The sequence below is a fragment of the Tympanuchus pallidicinctus genome, unplaced genomic scaffold (genome assembly GCF_026119805.1).
Source record: "Tympanuchus pallidicinctus isolate F22 unplaced genomic scaffold, pur_lepc_1.0 scaffold3, whole genome shotgun sequence".
In the NCBI taxonomy this organism is placed as follows: domain Eukaryota; kingdom Metazoa; phylum Chordata; class Aves; order Galliformes; family Phasianidae; genus Tympanuchus; species Tympanuchus pallidicinctus.
The window spans coordinates 75,901,398-75,922,108 of record NW_026294747.1 but is presented as its reverse complement, the minus strand read 5'-3'; the positions used below and the strand labels follow the sequence as shown (position 1 = coordinate 75,922,108).

At 38.4% G+C, this 20,711-nt stretch overlaps 1 protein-coding gene across 12 annotated transcripts in view; it reads left to right on the top strand.

Moving 5' to 3' along the window:
• KIAA1217 (KIAA1217 ortholog) overlaps nt 1–20,711 on the top strand; it is a 342,938-nt gene that overhangs the window by 98,291 nt on the left and 223,936 nt on the right. For 4 of the 12 annotated variants that reach the window (XR_008209409.1, XM_052695266.1, XM_052695267.1 and 1 more), the window contains exon 1: nt 16,182–16,315. The exons of 1 other annotated variant lie outside the window; for it this stretch is intronic. Coding sequence is in view for 10 of the 11 variants with exons in the window: in XM_052695266.1 (XP_052551226.1) it covers nt 16,219–16,315 (97 nt within the window). In the remaining variant the exon portion in view is untranslated. Of the gene's footprint in view, nt 1–16,175; nt 16,316–20,711 lie in introns of those variants that run through there. 7 more of the 12 variants (XM_052695275.1, XM_052695268.1, XM_052695272.1 and 4 more) reach the window with 5 other exon arrangements.

Below are 20,711 nucleotides of genomic sequence, written 5' to 3'. Positions count from 1 at the left end.
TGCTAACGAGTGTTTTCATCTTGGTTCTTACAATTATTTTCTAGAGTTTCATTTTTTGATTGATTCCTAATGTCATTTTATAACAGTTAGATTTGAGAGTCCTGAAAATTAGGTACCAGTATTTTTCAATAGGCAAAATGTGATATTTTTGGCTTGTGATTTAAGCTGAGTTTTAGGTTGATGTGTTTCAACTGATGCGAGAGTGACCTGAGTCAACCCCAAGGGAAATTCCTGTTCTAGACACTGGAACAGGTTGTCCAAGGAGGTTGTGGATGCCTCATTCTAGAGGCATTCAAGGCCAGGCTGGATGTGGCTCTGGGCAGCCTGGTCTAGTGGTTGCGATCCTGCATGTAGCAAGGGGGTTGAAAATAGATGATCGTTGTGGTCCTTTTTAACCCAGGCCATTCTGTGATTCAATGAAATAATTTGTAAGGCTCAGATGTTGTTCAGGATCTTCTGAGACAAGGAAGCATCAGTTTGTGCTAGCAGCCACCTGAGAGAAGATCTGGGACTGTCTCAACAGCTCAGGGAGCACTGCAGCCTTTGAACTTTGGTGGGTTTTTTTATGCCTTCTTAAGTCCACCCATTGTGAAGGACTGTGAAGGGGAAGAACATCTCCACCTGTCTTCTTCAATGCTGTTCCTGTTCAGCTAGTTAAAAAATGGTAATAACTTGCAAAGTCACGATGTCTTGGTTTATATTGGTTTGTCATTCTTATCCTTTAAAACAAACAAACAAAAGAACCAGGAAGATATCCCATCTTCTTACTTGTTTGATAGGAAAGCAAAACCGTGTTACTGTAAATACAGTGCTTACCTAAACTTGCTGAGAAGGGTGTTCTAATCACTGAATGTCTTCATTACAGAACAATCTGTGAAATTTCTAGAGAAAATAATGAATCATGTGGATGCTTTAACTGATTTATAACTTCTTTGTCACTTTCTTAGATATTATGTGCTTCACAGGGACAGGTGAAAAACTAAATAAGTGGGTAATGACCTGATTTTCTAAAATAAGCTTTCTGGGAGCTCAGAAGCTGTGGCAGACCACCAGTTTGAGCTGATTGCATTGAGTGAAAACTCAGTATTTGTATGCTCAATATCATTCTTCATATATGATAAGACAGTCACTTTTCTCTCTCTGGAAGTTTTACATTTTCATTATTTACCCATAATGAAAATAAATGAATTTGTCCTCCTTGACAGCATCCTGGAGTAATAACGCTGACAAGGAGCTTTCAGTTCATGTTTTCTTCTTGTTTTGAATTGTTTCACATATTTTCTGCTTCTTCGGAGTTCTGCCTTTGTACTGTAGGAATAATTCTTTCAATTTTATCTGGCACAATCTTTTAGGAAGCTTTAGTCCCCAGAATCTTTCTTTAAATTCTTTAGAAAACAAAAAGCACTGAATTGTTTGGATCAAAAATCCTTTTCTTCTTGTTTGTGTAATACATGAATTGTATTTGGATTCTTGGAATTTCTGAAAAATAATAAGCATGGTACCATCTAGAAATAACAGATATCAAGAAAGCAGCCTTGAAAATAAACAGTGCATTTGCTGAAGCTGCAAGTTTTGAGGCCATGCTAATGAAGTAAGTGCTGTCCTTGGGGAAGCATTCCTTTCCTTTCAATCACAGCCTTTATGTCTTTCTTTGGGAACACCTCAGAAAAAGTAGCTCTCCTTTTCTCACTGTAACATCTCAAGAAATGTTCGGTTGGTTGAAAATATTTGCCAGTTCCAGAAGTTGGCAGGCCCTCACCTGGGTGTATGTGGCCACACATAGTCAGTGGTGACACTATTTGTGATTTGTCCATCCTCCATTGCAGTAGCATAGAAATAGCCAGACCCCCACACAAGCATTGCAGTCAGGAATGATGAGCTGACAGCACGTGTTTGGTCCGATTTTCATGAGAGCACTGCATTTAAAGTAGCTTCAGCTTAGCTCAAAATGAACGTCACCTGTTTCTTCAACCTTCCCATATGGCATTTATTGTGTAAAAGAGCTTAAATGACTATCTATATAAGATGTTACTGAGCAGCCACGTGGAGAATGTCAAACCACCAGGAAATTGGTAATTTTTCATAAGATTAATAATGCTGAAAAAAAGTGCAGTCTTTGTGATTGAACACAGCTGCTTAGTGGGGAAATACAAGCCTGGGGACAGCTTCTTAGGAGCATAGGCTTGCTCTGGTTTGTCAGCACGATCTCTGCCATGGTTTTTTACAGAATGGTGATGGTGTTCTTATTGAAAGTCATGATGTTAGACTTGTAGGGTGTTTTTGTTGTCAGTGTTATTCCTACTGACCTAGTAAAAAAGGAAAGGGTGCAAGCAAAGTGACAAGAAGTACTTGAATGCACCAGATGTCGCTGCAGAAAGCAGCCTGCAAAGCTGTGGCAGGAGTTTCCTGTCCCTCTGTCATGGGCTTCCAAGGAGCTCTTTTTGCAGGGGATGTTTTTTTTTTTTTAAAAAAAAAAAAAAAAAAAAAAAATCTGATGAATTTTTGAGAATGCCTTACATATGAGAGGAAAACGTACCGTACCCAATAGTGCTTGATCTGGCATATAGATTTACTCACAAGTGCATCATTGTACGTTTTATTGGGGAGTCTGGTAAGTATGCAGTTCAGGCAAGGAGCCAGTAGTTCACTTCTGTCTATTATTTACCAGCACCTGAACAAGAGTCAAAATCACACAGCAACACTGGCTTTGTGTGAAATTCCAGATACAGTGCAACAACCTAAATCCTCGTTCCATGGCACTGTATACTTGTGCAAATCTGTGTGAGGCATACAAATAAATGAGACAGTGAATTAATACAACACTTGTAACATTTTTGTGCTACGTTTATTGTATGTTTTCCCTGAAGTTTTGGCTGGTCTTCAATTTGATGCAGAGTTTAGCTATCTGGAGAAGACTGGTGTCTGTAGGGAAAGCTGATATGGTCTGTGGCACTGTGAAGTTTAAAATCGCAGTGCTCAACATTTAATGACTGTATAGGGATGACTTCGGGAACAGTCTGTGGTTATATCTAATTGGGTGTAACTACAGTCATGGAAAAGATAGAGATACTGTTGCCCTCTGCTAAATAGTCTTACAGCTTTCCTTGTGTTAGAGCTGGTGCTCATGTGACTTCAGGGTAAATCGGTTACATAAGCCAAGCTGGTGGGGAAGAGGCTGCAGAGAGGGGGGTTCTAACTTTTTGTGGCTTGCTTTTGAAGGTCAGAGGCACCGTCTGGTTCTGGGTGGGAATGAGCTCGGAGGAGGCAGGAAAAGAGATCTTTTCAGCGGTCGGCATTTAAAGTATGCATAATGCAAAGCTTCATGCTTAGAAAAGCAACAATGCACTTATATACAGATTTGTTATTCAAATGTTACCCTCTGAGCACAGGATCTATAGCTCTCCTTCCTGTCCCAGTGAACGGTAGGTGTGTCACAGGGTTGTGCTGCACCTCATTTCGTGGTTGCAGTCAGCTCTGAGGGCTGAAATGCAACAGTGTATGAGTCGATATAGGCTTGGTAGGTAGTGAATTTGATAAAGAAGTAAAGGAAGAATTTTTTTTTTTTTTAAGTAAAGTTGTAATAGTAATAACATCTGACCACATTAATAAAAATATCAGATATATACTTAGATGAGCAAGAATGCTTTGAAACCTTCTTATACTAGATAGTTCAACAGAGCATTTGTTAAACTTGCACATACAAAGGTTCAAAGCACTTGAGCTTCCATGCTGCTGCTGGCAAAATAAGAATAGCTCTTGAATAAATCCTAAAGAGAGCTACTATTGCAGAAAGAAAAAAAAAAAAAAAGAAGAGATTCCTGTGGTTCTGTGGGTTAAAAAATAATCATAACAATAATACTATTCCACATAGCATGGAAACTGTAGCCAATTTAATATGTTTGAGTTACAGTTTAAGCAAAATATTAACCTTTTAAAACAGTCTACACATTTTACTGGTTTTGGGTTGTAGCTGTTCTTGAATAACAAGTTTTTTTTTTCCTCATAGTCATGCATGATATGAGGAAGTCGGAGCACATCACACAGATCATGTAATCATCTTAAAAACTGAGCTCTACCACAGATAGTCCCGCAGACACACAACTGTGTCAGTTAGTGTCTTTTCCCAGTTTAGAAGTGGCATTATAGGGTTCTTTCCTCATACAGTAAAGGTCTCGCCATTACATTTTATTGAAATGACTTTTTATGTACAATACGCTTTAGTAAGTCCATAAATAATAGAAAATTAGATTTCAGAAAAATAAAAATACTGCTGTGCAAAGTTAGCTTAAGTGCATGTTCACTTTGTGGTTTATAGAGCTTTTTTGTTGTCGTTAAGCTGTGACTCACCCAGCTGAAGTATGCATAAAGCACTCATTTAACTCAAAAATAGTAGTTTATAACAGGTAAAGGACTGAAGAATGAAAAATAAATCTCATAATAACATAGCCAAAATGGATACCAAATAGTTTGTTTTCATAATAAGAAAATGTATGTTTTTCCTTCCAACTCAGAATCAATTTTCTCTTTGTTGTAGTGTTTGATTAAGTTTACACTTTAGCCTTGAAATGTCTCTGAAAACAAATAACCCTGTCTGAAGACTGGTACTGGGTGGTGCTCAGTCATTATCCTCTCCCTCTCATACAGGTTTTGTTTATTACAGTGATAGCTCTTTTAAAGACTGCCTTCTTGGTGTCACTGCTAGTTTAAATGAAAACATTTCATAATCATAGCTGAGTTAACTGTCCAAATGAGAACGTATTTTGTCTGTATGCTTCTGCCTGCTTGATTCAGAAGTCTTTCTTAAGCTGGATTCTTATTTCCTACCAAAACCAATAGTAAAATTGCATATATTCTTTCAGAAATATCTTTGCATGGGCTGCTGCATTTCACACATTTTTCTTATCTATCAATACCATGGAAGTATTTTTTTGCTCAGGTCACTAGGAGCTGTAGCCTGTACAAAGACAGATTTTTATGTACAACCAGCCTGATTGTCTTCTGTGGGTGAATGACTGGAATTGGGGATGAGGGCACAGCTGTGAACGCTGTCTTGATACTAAAGAAGCTTTTTATAAAGAAGTATTTTTGTGTTCAAGTTGAGCCACAGCCTGAAGGGGCAATTGAACAGAGCTAGTAGGGTTGTGGTTTGTGCAGCACTCTGCCCGCAGGGCAGTGACAGGGTTTGTGTGGGACCTGTCATGTTGAACACGTCCATCAGGGACCTGGAGGGTGGAACAATAACTGCACTGGAAGGGGACACCAGCTGGGGTGCTATCCAGAGGGATGGCCCCAGCAGAACCTCTTGATCCTGGGTGAACAAAAAACAAGCTCAGTCTCTGGGTGGAAAGAGCCTCATGCAGAGTTCTAGGCCTTGGTGGCAATAAGACCAGCAGCATCCCAGGCCTCATGACAAGGGTTCCACCAGGAGATCAAAGGAAGTAATCCCCTCCCTCAACGTTCATTAAGCTTTATCCAGGTCTTTGCACTTCTGTGCTGAATGCGCCTATCAGAAAGAGGGGGTGTGATGTAGGACCATGAGGTGGGCCAGGCTGGAGCCATCCCTCGCTGGGGAAGAGGTGACAACTGTAGGTATAACCAATTGAACAGGAATGGTACTTTCTTGGTCACTGATCAATGTGTAGCTGTGATTAGGCAGTGGCGTAACTGGCTCAACGCGCACAACTTTCACAAAACAAGGGATATATCTGACATCTAACATCAGGCACTGCCAGCAATGATACCATCAAAGACTTGTTGTTGCTTTTTACTGAGCTTGATGCTAATGAAAAGTTAATGAGTTGTAATTAAGTACAGAAGGAATTGAAGATTCTTTATCAAAGTTCCTGAATTCTGCTTTGTGAATAACAGTAGTTGATAAATGCAAATGTATTGATTTATCCTTTATCCTAATTGCTGTTCTGTGAATGAAATGGGTATTTCCTTCCTAATTAATAAAAGATTACTTTTAAGGATTTAATTAATGTTGTGTTCTTCATTCGTCTAAAATTAAGCTTTTCTGACAATGATGTAACTTAAAAAAAAAAAAAAAAAAAAATCCTTATATGTAACATAAACTCCAGAGGCATACATTTACTTGGCAAGCTAATAGTAGGTTGCCAAATGGAAAGGCTTATGGCTGGAAAAAGCCAGCTGTGTGTGTTTTTTTTACCTGAACAAATCACCCCAAAGTACACAATCACTCCGGTCTGACGCTGCTGTTTGTATTGCTAAGTTTTTCTCATTGTTAGTGTGTACTTCATAGGAATGAGTGGAACCTCACAGTTTCCTGAAATCTAACTGGTAGATTTATGATTTTAATAGTGTCATATGGGATACCTGTTGAATGAAACAAAACAAAAAAAAAAAAGAAAAAACAAAAAAAAAACTATCCATGGAGCCAATCTGTGGTCTGCTTTTTGCAGGCTGTATGTGTGTATTAGCACCACGTTGAAATCTGATCTTGTTTTTTGCTAGTAACCAAAATAAAAATTATCCAATTATAAACTTTCTAGGACTAATGGATGCTAATCACTGTTGTGGTCAAGGAGACTTCAGGGGATGGTATTTTTGTGTCACTTGAGCGTATTTGTAGGTGAACTTTTTTGCTGATTTGAACGTAGGTTGTTTCTACTGGTTGCTCTGGACTATGTGAGCTGTTGGTGGCTCCAGAAGGGATGTGTTCCTCTGGGTTAAGGTGGTCTCCCTGCTAACTCCTTCCCTCTTAATTTTATCCTAATCTCTGCATTTCCATTGCTAAATTTTAAATGCTTTCTACTCTTCTGTGTCTTAAATTGCTTCGTAGTTTCTGGTAGCCTCCCAGACTCTCCCAGGGGACTGCTCTGCACAACCACCCATCAGTCTCCTCACCATCCCATCTCAGGGCAATGAGTGATAATACCCTGCAAGCTATAGGAATTCCTTTTAATAGGATTTGTAGCATATTTAGCACAGAAGTGTCTATGAATGCCTGGCAAAGTTAATGGAAAGAACACTAAAGGAGTGATTATAACTGCAGGCTTTAGTAGTTGAGATAAAGATGAGACTAAGACAGGTGGACAGTAGAGCATCAACTCTGAGTTCCTTTAAATATGTTGTTGTGCATTTGGAAAATATAGAATTAAATACTGAGTCTTGACCAGAATCTTGTGTATTGTTACATTATCAAAAATTAAAGTTACTGTTGTAGTTGTTTGAGCATAGAACCTTAAGTGGGTGGATTTAATTGTTTACCTGAAATTGGTGTTATGGCATAAGTGACTATGATCTTATTGGGCACAGAATGAGTAAGCAGAAACAGGAGCTGCTAGGGGAAGAAGATGGCTTATAGTGCTGGAGAGAGTTATGAGGAAACCTGAGAAGAAAAGCTAAAGCAAAAAGTGTTCCAAATTGCTGCTAATTATTTGTCTTTTTTTTTTTTTTTTCCTCCCTTTCCCTTTTTTCCCCTAATACTGCTCTTCAAAAATACTAAAATGTGTTATATTACTTGTCAAGTGACTGAAAATTGGATTATTTCATTCAGAAAAGGGCATTGCTATATGAAAAAAATACAAATTGAGTTTTTAATTAATATATCTTGAGGGGTTACTTGCCTAAAGCCAGCTTTATATTCACTTCCTTCATTTTTGCAATGTCTGTTGCTATGTCATTTCACCATCTCTTTATTTTTAGACCTGTTAGCATTGCAGAGTTGTAAGTAAAGGAGAAAGCAGTGCTTACCTTTAGGTTCATACGTTATCTGGGAGCTATCTGAATCAGAAAAACCTGATGTTAGAGTAAATGTGGGAGTGAAATGTTGATGTGGGAGTAAATCTGGTCTTCAAAGGCTAGCAAAGATGGAAAAAGAACAGTTTAATTCTTGCAAGCTAAATACAGAAGCTTCTCTTCCACCTCAAAGTGTCTTTACTGAGGTGAGAAACTTGATTTTCTTGACACAAGTTCTTCCAAACTTCTCCCAAGCAGACCTTTACACTGAAAGGCATTTTAAGGACTATTAAAATGAGAGACTCCGTGAAGGTTTGCTCTCAGAATTTATAGCATTAATTTTTAATAGCTTCTGAATTATTCTGTTTATTTTATAGTGCATATAAGAAGATGGTAGATTTTGTGGTTATATTTCAGTGCAGGGAATTCAGGCCAGACTTAGTGAAACCTCCCTTGTCACAGGCTGGTGCCCATTAGTAGCTCACGAGGGCTTAGAGGAGATCAGTGAGTCTTCCTTTCTGATTTTCTTTTCCCCTTTTTTCTTTCTGTCTCTCTTGATTCATACATGTTTTAATTACACATACTTTTCTGTGGCTTCTTTACATAGCAGTCCTTCTAACATTTTTATTTTAAAACTTCAAGATCAATCAAGAATGCATTGAAGCTAACTTTTTATTTAATTCAATTAAAACTTGAGTACAAATGAAAGGATATTATATAATTTTAGTTCTCCTGGCCATTAACAGGCAACAGATAGAGCACCAAGAACAGGTAGATCACAGAGTACTCTTTGGTAGAGTGTAGTAAATAATTTGCTCCTTGGGGATGAAGGATTTGCTTCTTGGGGAGAAGAATATCCATTCAAAACATTGTTTTACCAATTTCTTAATGGATCTAGGCAGAAACGCTAGTCATTCTTTGCCTTCTTTGTTTCAGCTTGTGTTAACTTACCTGTCCATTGAGCTTTCTTGCCAAAGAGATTTTATGCTGATGTATTGCACTTGATGTGGTCACCAGTTTAGTTTTCCAGGCAGAAAATAGTTTATGTTTGTTAGCACAGTTCATAGGTCTTTATGCTTTAGTGGTGGGGTTATTGGTTCTTTTCAGGATTTTTCTTGGCTGGAAAGACTAACTACTGTTTCAGTTTTGTTTGCTTCATTGACACCAGCTATTGTCCATTATTGGGACTGTGAGTGCTTTATTGGATTTTCCTTTTATGTTCATGATGAGCAATGCCTAATGATGAAGATTGGAGGAGCCTTCAGAGTAACTTGGACACCACCCCAGATGTATGCCAGAAACAAAGAAAGTAGCAGTTTTTGTGTTCCTAAAGCATGCTGCAGTCTTTTCAGACTTAAGTGCTAGTAATTGGGACTGTTCATTGTCATCTGTGTAAATAAACTAATGAATCCTCTAATATGTAAAGCTGAATATTAAGCCATCTGCATAAAATTTCCAGATTTCTGAAACATTTAGTCTCTGCAAGTAGGAGTAGACTGAAAATAAGAAATACCTTTCCAAGTGACTTGAGCACATAAGGAAGTACTTACCTGAGGCTTCCAAGGAGTAGTGTTAAACTCAGATTACTTGAACTATCATCAATATAAACATAAAAACAAAATCTAATTGCAGATTGCTGTATTGCTGTACTAACAAACATTAGTTAGGCATCAGATACATTTCTAGAGACCCAGTAATGTGTATTTAAAACAAAAATTACAGATTTTTTGTTGTTGTTATTGTTGTTCTGCTCTTGGTTAACTCGTGAATCTCAGAGCTGCTCACAAAAAAAAAAAAAAAAGAATACCAAATGAGTATGATGGTCTCTGTGGCTAATTGCAGTTTAGGTAGAGGCTCTGGTGAACTGTTTTTGCTATTATAAAAAAACAAAACAAAACAAAACAAAAAAAAAACAACTCTCCAAATGAATTCTGTTCTGAGTCATTATTTGAAACTTAATTACACAGAGTTCTGTTTTTGCTTCTTTCCTTTTCCATTTCCATACTGATGAGATTTATTTATTTATTTATGTATTTTTGCATCCAAAGACTGAGATAATCATGAATATCAGAGCTGGAGGTGAGTCAGGAGACATCTCTTCCTTCTCACCCAGTCTTCAGAGGATGGTCATTATTTTCCAGTTGTTCTCTCTCTTTCTCTCTCTCTCTTCTATACATACAATATTTTGGCTCCTCCATATGATAGCATCTACTACAGTGTCATTTCTGAGGGTGTTACTGATGGAGTTTTGCTGGAAGAGGAATTCCTATAATGCTTAATTCCACTTGTGGGCTATTTTGAGACAAACTACATCTGTAGTTTGTCCTCATTTCAGTCACTTCTTTTACTAGCTTTTATTTTGCTCACACTGGTGATGTAGTGATGCATCTGGATAAAAGAGGAATATTGAAACCACAGACAGATTCTCAGTGCATCTATTAGGTGGCCAAGATTCTGTTGGTCAAATTTTGCATTTGTCTTCTGACATATCCAGACTCTACTGATGTTGTACCTGTTTAATTATTTATTATGTAATGCTTTAAGCTCTCAGTGTTGTATTTGTGATAAATTAGAGCTCTTCCAAAGGTTACTCTTCTATTAAGCGGTGATCATTTGAAACACGATGATGCAGAAAGCTAGAGAAGGCTATAGATATGTTAAAACAAATTAACAACTAACATTTTCTTCAGAGTAAAATGTCAGTTCTAAGCTTCATGTTCTTCTCTTCCCTCCAGTCTTTGCCGTAATATCAAAAACTGCACTATCCGTACTTACATAATTTCATAAGAGATTTTGAGTCTTCAATGCTTTTTTATTAAAAACTATTAAATCTATAAATTTGACAAAAGTTATCTTGTGCATTCAGATTGCTTACAGAATCTAACGTGAAGTATCTGCAGATGTGGAAGGCGATAATCGGATGTTATTTAAAATGAATAAATGGTAATAATTCGCTGTGATTTGTAGCTGATTTCTTAAAGAATGTGTTGAAGCTCATTTATTATTTGAGTTGATTAAAGTATCTGAACAAGTGAAACAACTTTGAACTAGAGTGATACATATTTTAGCTCTTTTAATCAATACAGTCAGTGTAGCATCAGGTCCAATTGCATGCCCCTCTTTGGTAGAGTTTATTAAATAATTTACATAAGGAAGAAATGTGTGAATTTTCTATTCTTCTGTGAGTGTTTAATTTACTATATAGAAAAAGGTAAATTCTGCAGGAAAAAAAAAAACAACAAACAAACAACAGAAGTTTTTGTTACGTGCATGGACGCTGCTCTCAGCTGATTGCTCCTTTTGAAATTATCTAATGACAAGCATCATCTCACCAATATAATGTATCCAAGCCTGCCATCACAGTTGGCACCAACTGGAAATAGCAGATAGTTCAAATGTTACTGGCTGTGTTTGCACGCAAACACCCCACTGCTTTGTTTTCTGCACAGCCCATCGCATGGGTGGAAGCAGTTACGCATGTGCAAATGTTCTAGGGCTCGTGCATCCCTTCCAGTGGGGGAAGCAACCAAGTGCAGCAGTCAAAAAGCACCCTGAGGACAGAATGCCACCAGATCAGGGGTAATTCTGGTGTAAACACTGGTTTAGAAAAATCATGACCATGATGTGGTTAAATACATGTGCCTAAATACAATGTGGTAAATACTCAGGCTATAGACTTCAGGCAAATTCACAGTTTTATGTTACTGAAATAAAGCTAAATCTAAGGCGCAAAAGTGACAATAGAATAATAAATAAAATTAATTCTGCCTTTTTTGATGGTATTTCTGGTTTGAGGGCAGAATAAGGTGTTCAGACCACACTTGTTAAGTCTTCTATGTTCAAGAAAAGTTTTACTAAGGTTGCTCAATTTTGTAGAAATTGAAGAAAAGGAATTAAACCAGACCTGAAGGGTTTCATTCTTTTTTTTTTTTTTTTTTTTTTTTTTTACTTAAGTCTTGGAGCTGAGTTTGAATTTTTATAGCAGAGCAGTAAATCTCTGGAACAGGGTTTTTTGATAGAAATGACAGCTCTGCTTTAATTATAGCATCTTCTAGGCAGCTATTGGATTGCTTCAATACTCATAACAGTCTTTTTTTAAAGACCATATTAAAGAGTAATAGGATTTGCCATAGATAGTGCTTGTTTTCTGTTGGAGGGTTCACCTGTCACTGAATGGCTGACTGGACTCCTCCTGCCCAGTTTATTTTACCCAGATGAGTATTTTTGGACTTGTGTGAAATATTTTAAAACAACTCTCACTGTATTGAAGGTGAAGCCTATTTTGTATTACATAGTATACAACTATCTCAGTAATCATACGGGGAGAAGTAAAGCACTGGCACATAGTTCTAAGGAAGCTTTAACATCTGCAAAATTAACTTGTCACTAATTCTGCATGCTTCAGTTGCTAGAAAATGTACCTCTCTGAAGCACTAAACTTTTTTTTTTTTCACATTACATACCTGTAATTTGCGTCTGAAGTTGTTTTCCTCGCTGATCTTGCTCTTTTTGTGCCTTTACATTTATTTCTCATTTTGTACCGAAAATATACACCATCTGGTTACTTGCTCAATTTTGTAAGGAAAAGTCTTCATTAATTTATGATTTTAACTTCTGCACCTGCGACTTCTATTTACTCACGTACCAGTTGTTGCCTCTCAATGGCTTAGAAGCAGTCTGCTGGATACAAAGTGTTTGTGCGTATGTATCTCTCTTCTTTAGGCAGCTGCAGGTCAAAATGCAGGAGAGCATTGGGTGAGAAGAGATCTCTTATCAACTCTTTTCCTGTGTAGGAAACACCACATAGTGAACCACATGGCATCAGCTACCAACTCTTTCTGCTTCACATGCTAAAGATCCTCTACCATACCCAGCTCTTTATGTGGGAATGTAAACTTGGACTTCATGGGTGCCCAAAAAAGGAAATTTCAAGCTTTCCAAATGCTTTGTTTGGATTAATAACATCTCTAGTCATGTTTCTTTAATCCCGGGGGCACAACCGTTACTTAAGTTAATAGCAGTATAATAACCTGTTTAATATGCTACAGTAAAAATGCCTTCTCTTAGCTAACGTGTAACAAATTTTCACTCTTCAGCAGTAACTTACTTTCTAGGCAAAAAAGAGAAGACTTGTGTTTTGGAACTAATGGAAAATTGTTTTAAGCACTCTATGGAAAGTGTATGGTATTCTAAAAATATTACTTGTATACACACATGTGATTATTCAGAAGTAGAGACTGCACTGTTTGTCTGCCTTACACAGTAGAAATTAACAGTAGGAGTGACAGATCTGATTCATTGACTCGAAGCACTAGAAAACTTCCCACAGCCATTCACCAGAACCTGACAAACTGAACTTCATAGGTGCTTAGTGGTGTGTCAGTTACATCAGTTTGAAGTGCTCTTCCTGCATAGTTCAAGTTGGCTGTCTGAAATCTAAGAGAAAAGGAGATGGGTTTGTTTTGGTATTGCCTTTTTTTTTTTTAATTTATTTTTTTTTAAAGAGCCGTTCAGAAAGAGTACCTTGGGGCTTCAGAAAGCTGTTAAAAGCCTTGATGCCTGGGGGATTTACTAGAATCCTGTGCAGGGGGTGGTGGTGTGGCAGGGGGGTCAGCCCGGGGCTTTGGGGTGCTGGGCTGAAATGGATTTGCAGATGGAACGAGTTTATGGGCACCCATGGGCCATGTGCACTCACACTGCCACATCCCATGCATGAAGTAATGTAGTCTGCCTAAATCTAACCTGAAACATGACCAGATCTGCAACATAGGCTCTTGTTTGCAGATGTGGTTTTTTGTTTTTTGTTTTTTGTTTTTCCCAAGAGGTCTAATATATATATATATATATATATATATGTATATGTATATATATATATATATATATATGCTCATGGCTGAAATCACTAGTTTCACGCCTAAGAGCCTTTAAAATGAACAAGGAAGGCCTTTTATTTATTTATTTGAGAATACTGTGTCACAGACTATTACAATGCTGAAGGAGAGTAATGACCAGAAAGGAAGCATACTCCCCACAGGGAAAATCAGGTATGGGATGGTTTAATGGCTAGGACATTGGAGAAAGAAGACTGGGTATCTTCTGTCAGACAGATTTTAGTTTTAAAATAGATTATAAATAGATTCTGAATATATTTTGGCAATACAGAATCATGGAATGGTTGAGGTGGGAAGGTACTTTTGGAGATTGCCCAGCCTGACTCCATGCTCACGGCCATGCCAGGTGTTGAACCCACTCAAGAACAGATACCTCACCACCTTTGTGCTCAACCTGTGCCAGCACCTGGCCACTCTCACTGTAGAAAACCTTTTTCTTATTTTTAAATGTTAATTTTTGTGTTTCAGTTAGGCTCCTGCTTTGCAGAGGAGGCTGTTTCCAAGAGCACCATGTTTACACTAAGGGTGCTTAGTTAGGGTGATTCCAGAAGGATTTCATGTTAGCTACACTGATTTCAAAATAAAACCACCATTGTTTATGTTGTCAGTCAGAGCTGGATTTTACATCACGGTTGTCACATGATTAGGAGAATTAATATAAATTATGCATATGGAGTATTGGAGCCTATTGTACCTCCTTAAAAACTGATATGCAGAGAATATTTGCGTTTGGTACAGATATCATAGTGGAAGGCCTTAGAAATAACTGTGCTTACAAAACAATTCAGGTTTTTTGAGGGAGTGACAGCCTTCTATAGGCTTGGTGTAGCTGAGCTCTCACATGCTCACTGGCTCCCTGCTTCTTCTTGGCCTTCTTCACTCATTTCCCACTCCAGTTGTGTGATTAACTTTCCATTTGCACTCTTGTTTCATCCCTGCTTATTTGCTCCATTTCTTTCTGTGTGACCTACTGTCTGAGCACTGTTCATCAGCCCAGAGTTCCTCTCCAGTCTGTCAAGTTCCTTCTCAAGCACTGAACTCTTTCCGCTCGGTGATCTTACAGTGTTGATAAAACAATATGCAGAATGCCATCAGTATTGTGGCAAAGCACTTAATCTGTCCTGTACTTGATGGGGCAACAAAACAATAGACAGGAAACAGGAACATACAGGAATATACAGGAAACATAAACAATTATCTCTTTAATGTGAGACTCTTGAGAAAAATATATGGAGTTAACATTCAAAAATTTCACTGCATTGCTTAATTATTGTGGCTGGAAATGAGGAATGTCTGTAATAATTTAGTCACATGTTCCTGTCTTTCTGCTTCTTAAGCATTTCTGTTAAATAGCTATTAGTAGTTTTGCTCTGGTAATGTTGATTGGTGTATGTTAGTTCTAGCCTTGAAATAACAAGGTCCCATGCTGGTTGCCTAGGATGTTGAAGAGTACATTTTAAAATTAACTGTGAAGATTTTACCTCAGTTGTGATGTTTTCTCTGGCTTGCACTGTTTTGTTGTGTTGGTGTTGTTCTGTTTTTTTTCCCCTTTGGAAGTTGTTTCCAAGATGACGATGAATGGAATTTTCTTTTCATGTGTCCAAATACTCTGAGTCTTGGCACCATTCACAAGAACGGGGCTGGCAGAGAAGTTTGTTAGGTTCTGCCTAGGCATTTCCAGAGGAAAGCACCTAGGAGCTGAGGCTTGAAATAACATTGCCTGAGGTCAGGAGTTAATTCTTTGGAGAGGCAGTAAAGAACATGGTTATCTGTAGTATGCAAGAGGCCAGGGATTCTTTAGGTGTACATGCAACAGTGAAAGAAAGAAAAAGTATGACTGGCAACATTCTGTGCAGTGTTAATTCTTAAGCAATAGTGTTAGTAATGCAGGCTAATGATAAAAGATTTAGGCCACTTTTTTTTTTTTTTTTTTTCTGTGAGAGGTGATACTCATTTGACAATCCTTCATTTATTTGGGGGAATTAAAAAATACAGTGGTGGGAAAATATGCATCATTTAATCCGTTTTAAGCTCGTGCCTTGCTCAACCCAAAGAAACACACTCTCGGTATCAGGCTTTTAACACACAGCACTCGAGCAGCATGGTTTTGACATTACAATGGAGCAGTCCCTCAGAACAGGGGGAGCATTTGCCTGTTGGGAGAGCGGTATAGAGGTCCTGGGGCAGAGGTGCCCCAACCCCGGGCAGCGTTCCCCCCCCACACCTGGGGAGGAGCCCCCGCATACCCCGGGATGAGCATCTGCTCCCCAGGGCGCTGGGCTCCGCGCAGAGCAGTCTCGCCTGTGCTCCCCTCGCAGGCGTTTGCATTCCACAGGTCTGGGAGATGTGGGCTGCGTGACCACCCCGCGCCTGTTGTTTAAAACTGCTCGGACTGGCAGCACGCCGCTGCAAACCCAGCTGCGCTGCACGCACCGCTCCCCAGCTTCGGCGCTGGGAAGGATTTCTTAGAAATTGCTTTTTGGAGCAGGTAAATTCCTGCAGAGTCAGAATGTCCAAACCTTCGCGCTTGGCTCGACCTCTATCAGCAAATACAGCTCCTAAATCACCTCTGTCTCGGAAAGAAGACTTTAACAGCCGATCGCGGAAAATTAGTTTAGGTGAAAAGATGTTGAGAGCTGGCAGTGAAGGAAACCTGGTGAAACAGCATCAGCAGGTGGAAATCACAGAAGTGCTTGTGCCACGGAGGGCTCCTCTGCTGAAAGGTAACCATTCATTCCATGCTGTAAGATGAATAATTAAATGGATTTGCAATTACTGGTTTTCTAATAAGTCCAAAACATCAATTATTTTACAGTTGTGTGCGTGCGTATCTGCGTGTTGTTCCTAACTGACAGATTATGGTACATCACGCATTTGTTTTGAAAATAAAAGGACTCAACATTTCTGTTGTTTGTTTGTGGCTGGGTGCTGTATACAAGCTGGAAATGTTTGCCTATAGAAGTGGTAAATCAGAATGCTTTGCAGTTTCAATTAGACCCTGTGTGGTGAAGCTTTATTTGAAACAATAATTGGAAAATCTGCACAAGTGTTAGAAAGATTAAATAATGTGAGAAAATTCACATCAGTGCAGTCAGAGAATCCCAGACAAGGAAAACTCCTGTCTGTGGGTCCTAATCAGACAGCTGTGAGTTGATTTCTTGTACAAAAACTGAACAGCTCAGGAGTACTTCAAAAAGCTTGTGTGCTTTTAGAATGCAAACAAATATGGACACTAATGTAAGATTACTTTCAGTTATCTGCTAAGCAGTGGGCTGCAGGGACATTGCTACTGCCTCTTTAGCTTAGTTTTTGTGGCATTGCTTCTTAGAACTAACTGCACTGAAAAGTAGCTGTTTAAGCTGCAGTGGTGAAAAATGAAGGCAAATTTCCATGATACTAGGAAGTAAAAGTAGTAGTATTCTAATTGGACTTGTAATAGATTTGATATTTAAATATGAACAAGATGTAGAACCCTTTCAATCCCAAATAGAAATCACTACCTCTTCCATCCTAAATCCATAGGAAGAAAAAATCACAGACCTTTGTAACTTGAAACTATTTTCCTTTCACACATATGGCATCCAAGGTTACAGTTTCTGTTCCTGGCTGAATAAGGTTTAAAAATACTTTTTTTTTTTTTTTTTTTTTTTTTCTCCCTCTGCAATGTGACTTTTATTATTTCCCAAAGAAGGGAGAAGTGATGACACCTAATCTTATTCAGGGAGATGGATGATCTGTTTGTTTCTACAAAGGAAACTGGGTCTGAAGCACTTTATTAAAGGCAGAAGAGAGCAAATAGAAAAACTGGAGATGGGAGGGCCTAAACTTCTGGTCTCACTCAAAGACTGGTCTCGCTTGTTCAGTGATGTAATATGGAAACCCATTTTTGATCTTGGGATGTATGCAAGAAATTAAAACCTTTATTCAGGAAAAAGAAAACAAACAGGAATATAATTTTTTTCTATGTTGGTAACTAAATATTTATTGATGCTTGGTGAATGATGTTTCCTAGCCAGATTGTACTAAATTTGAAAGCTTTCCCTGCAATGGCACGCTTATGGTTTTCACTAGGTTAAAGGGTTTGAAAAAGCGTCTTGTCCCCTTGTGATATCTCATTTATTCAGTGCATTGAGAAAATGAAGGTATGAAGGATTCACAGAACAGCAAGCGTGTCCTTTTAAGGGATGGGATTTTTACAGAGCTCTGGGGCCTGCTTTTACTCATTTTGTTTAAATGCTTTTGGGCTATCTACCACTTTACAACTGACTGCAAGAGTTGCACTTACTGCTTCACGTTTTAGGTGAGATTTCTCCAAAAGAAACTTGATAGCCTAGTGTTTATCAGAAACATTGCAACCTGGCATACACTTTCAGTATTTATACCATTAGCCTTTATGTTATCTGGAGCATGAATTAATCCCTGCTCTGTACTGACTCTCTGTATTTTGATGATTTGTGTACATTAGCCAAATGTTACAATGAGTTGTTTTTGCAAGGGATGTGGAAGAACAAATATTGATACTGCTGAATTATTGCAAAGGAGATGGAATTGTGAAGTCTGGGGCTTACTTCTGAAAATGCTGTTGGCCCCAAATGGAGCCAAAGCATTGGTAAAACTGATGGGGAAGATGCCGTTATGCAAGACGTGGGTTCAGAACTGGATGGTGGCAGAGTGGCAGCTATGTCAGAAAGTAACAGAAACTGTAAGGTGCAGAAGCCATGGGGCAGTTCCTTGAAGATAATGTTTTGTGCCACAGGCGCCATGTACGTAGCAGCCAATGTGCATTGGTGTTGTCTCATAAAGGAAATGAGGGGAAAAGGAAAAGGTGCCAGAGAGCAGATATGGGCTGAATATGGTGGCTTAAACAGGAGATGTGGAAGGGGAGGCTAAGAGATCCAGTGGGAGGAGGATTGAAGTTTGGTGGAATACGAATAACAGAGGGTTGTGTTTTCAGAACAGATGGATCAATGGAACTGGAATAGGCAAATTTCAGAAGGCTCTGCCAGTTGGGGAGCAGGGTCCTGAACAAGCTGAAGTGACCTGCTTGACCAGTCTTTGTCTGTTGTCATACATAGTGGTGAAACCCTGTGGCCCACATTTGTACTACCCCCTATAATCCTGTTCCGCACAGGGCAGCAACCTGCAACCAGTTGAGTTCTACTGGTGAGCTTGGTGTGTTTCTGACAGCAATATGGTGGCATTTCTTGTATCCTTGAACCTCTATTAAATTAAAACCAAAGAGCGGCCATGCATGAATGGTGTCAATAAACAGCTCTCCAACAAAGCTAAGTGCTCAACAGACAGGAAATCAAAAATTTTGCTTACACTTTAAATGGGACTATAAAGCATGATGATTCATTTTAATTGTGGTGGTATGTTGGGGCTTTTTTCTGCAGGATCCCTGCCTTGTATTGTGCAAATGATGAGTTGTGCTCAACTGATAAGTTGGATTACACAGGCAGTGAGGCAGATAGTGGCAGGGAAAAAAGACCTTGTAATTAAAGCCATTAAAGACTGGAGTGGATTTATCTCTGCCTCTGCTGCAGAGCTCTGTGTGATGTAGGACATACTGCGTCAACTTTTACAGGTGAATCTGGCTGAGTGGATTTACTTTTTGTTTTGGTTTCTGGGTCTGCAAATCTGAGACAATGGGTCTGATTTACATTGCCAAATACTCATAATTGCAGCTGAAGTCAGTGATAGCTGTGATTTTGTTGCATAAAATACTGTCTAATATAAGGGACGTGAGAAGGTCACCTTTAGCTTATCTTTTGCACTTTTCCTGAATGTAATGAACATCTTTGATCACAATTTCTGCATATGCTATCTTCTTATCTTACTGAAAACTAAGGATGAAAAGGATGTAGAATAAGATCCTTACTTCAATAGGAGCTGTTGTGAGAATGGCATTTTGCACTTGCCTGCTTTCATACGTGATGAACACTGAGGCCTAACCTGCAAAATTTCTTGCTTGGTTGTTAGGTCAAGGTCTGACAAGCAGGTGGCACTTAAACCCCCAAGTCTATGCCCTGAATGTAAACTCAGCACTATTGGAGGAGTTCTATGAAGGCACAACGTGCTGCAGGATGGAGGGATATGGCCAGACTGCCATTTCCCTTTGGCCAGCACAGAGGGGAAGCAGTCCTGAAGGTGCAGCCATCACTGCTACAGAGTGACATCTCTTTGTTCTTTACTTTGCAGGCTATGATGGAATTGATTATGACTTTCCCATCATATTTTTATGGCAAGCTCAAATAGCAACTGTATAATCCATATATGTGCTGCTAATTATCTCAAAGTTTGGTATGGTTTTTAAATAAAGAAATATTCAATCATGGGCAAAGTTTGGAAATTATTCTTTCTGATATTAATGTAAAACCTATAGAATTTTTAAAGGCCACGTTAGAATTTTTAAAGGCCACTCTCAAGTGCTTCCATTTCACAGCTTTTCCTGACAAAGATGTACCTACAAATACAGAATGCATGTAAGATTATGGGTTGAAATTTCCAAAAACCTTCACACACAAAAAAATAGCAAAGCAAAGAATATGTTTATTTAGCCTACAGTATTTCTGTTTCCTCTGCAACTGTTTAATATTCATCAAGACAGTAAATGCAATCTTATAAGCACTTGTATATACAAACGTTCATTATCTTACATCTTTAATAGTAGCTGTCTTTTTTAGCACCAGAACATATTTAGAATGCATATAAACTATGCATTCTAATGCATATAAACTATATAATGCATATAAAGAATGCATATAAACTATATAAAATGAATGCAAACTGCAGTCAAACATAAATCAGAAATTTGACTGTATTGTACAGTAGTCTGAAGACCTTTAATGAGACCAGGGTTGGTATCAGATGTGTGCATTCCAGTATGGTTAATTGTTCAAAATTTCAAGTTTGAGACGCACAGTTTTGCAAATCAATAAGGCACGTATTATTTCATTTTGGTATATGAGTACAAGAAATGAACAAAATATTCTGGACCTTTTGATACTAGAATACAAAAGGAATCTGGATAAAAACTTCTCACGCTGGAGAAGAACATTATTGAAATACCTCTTGGAATTTAAAAGTGCTCTGCAGAAACAAGGATGAGTTGTGAGT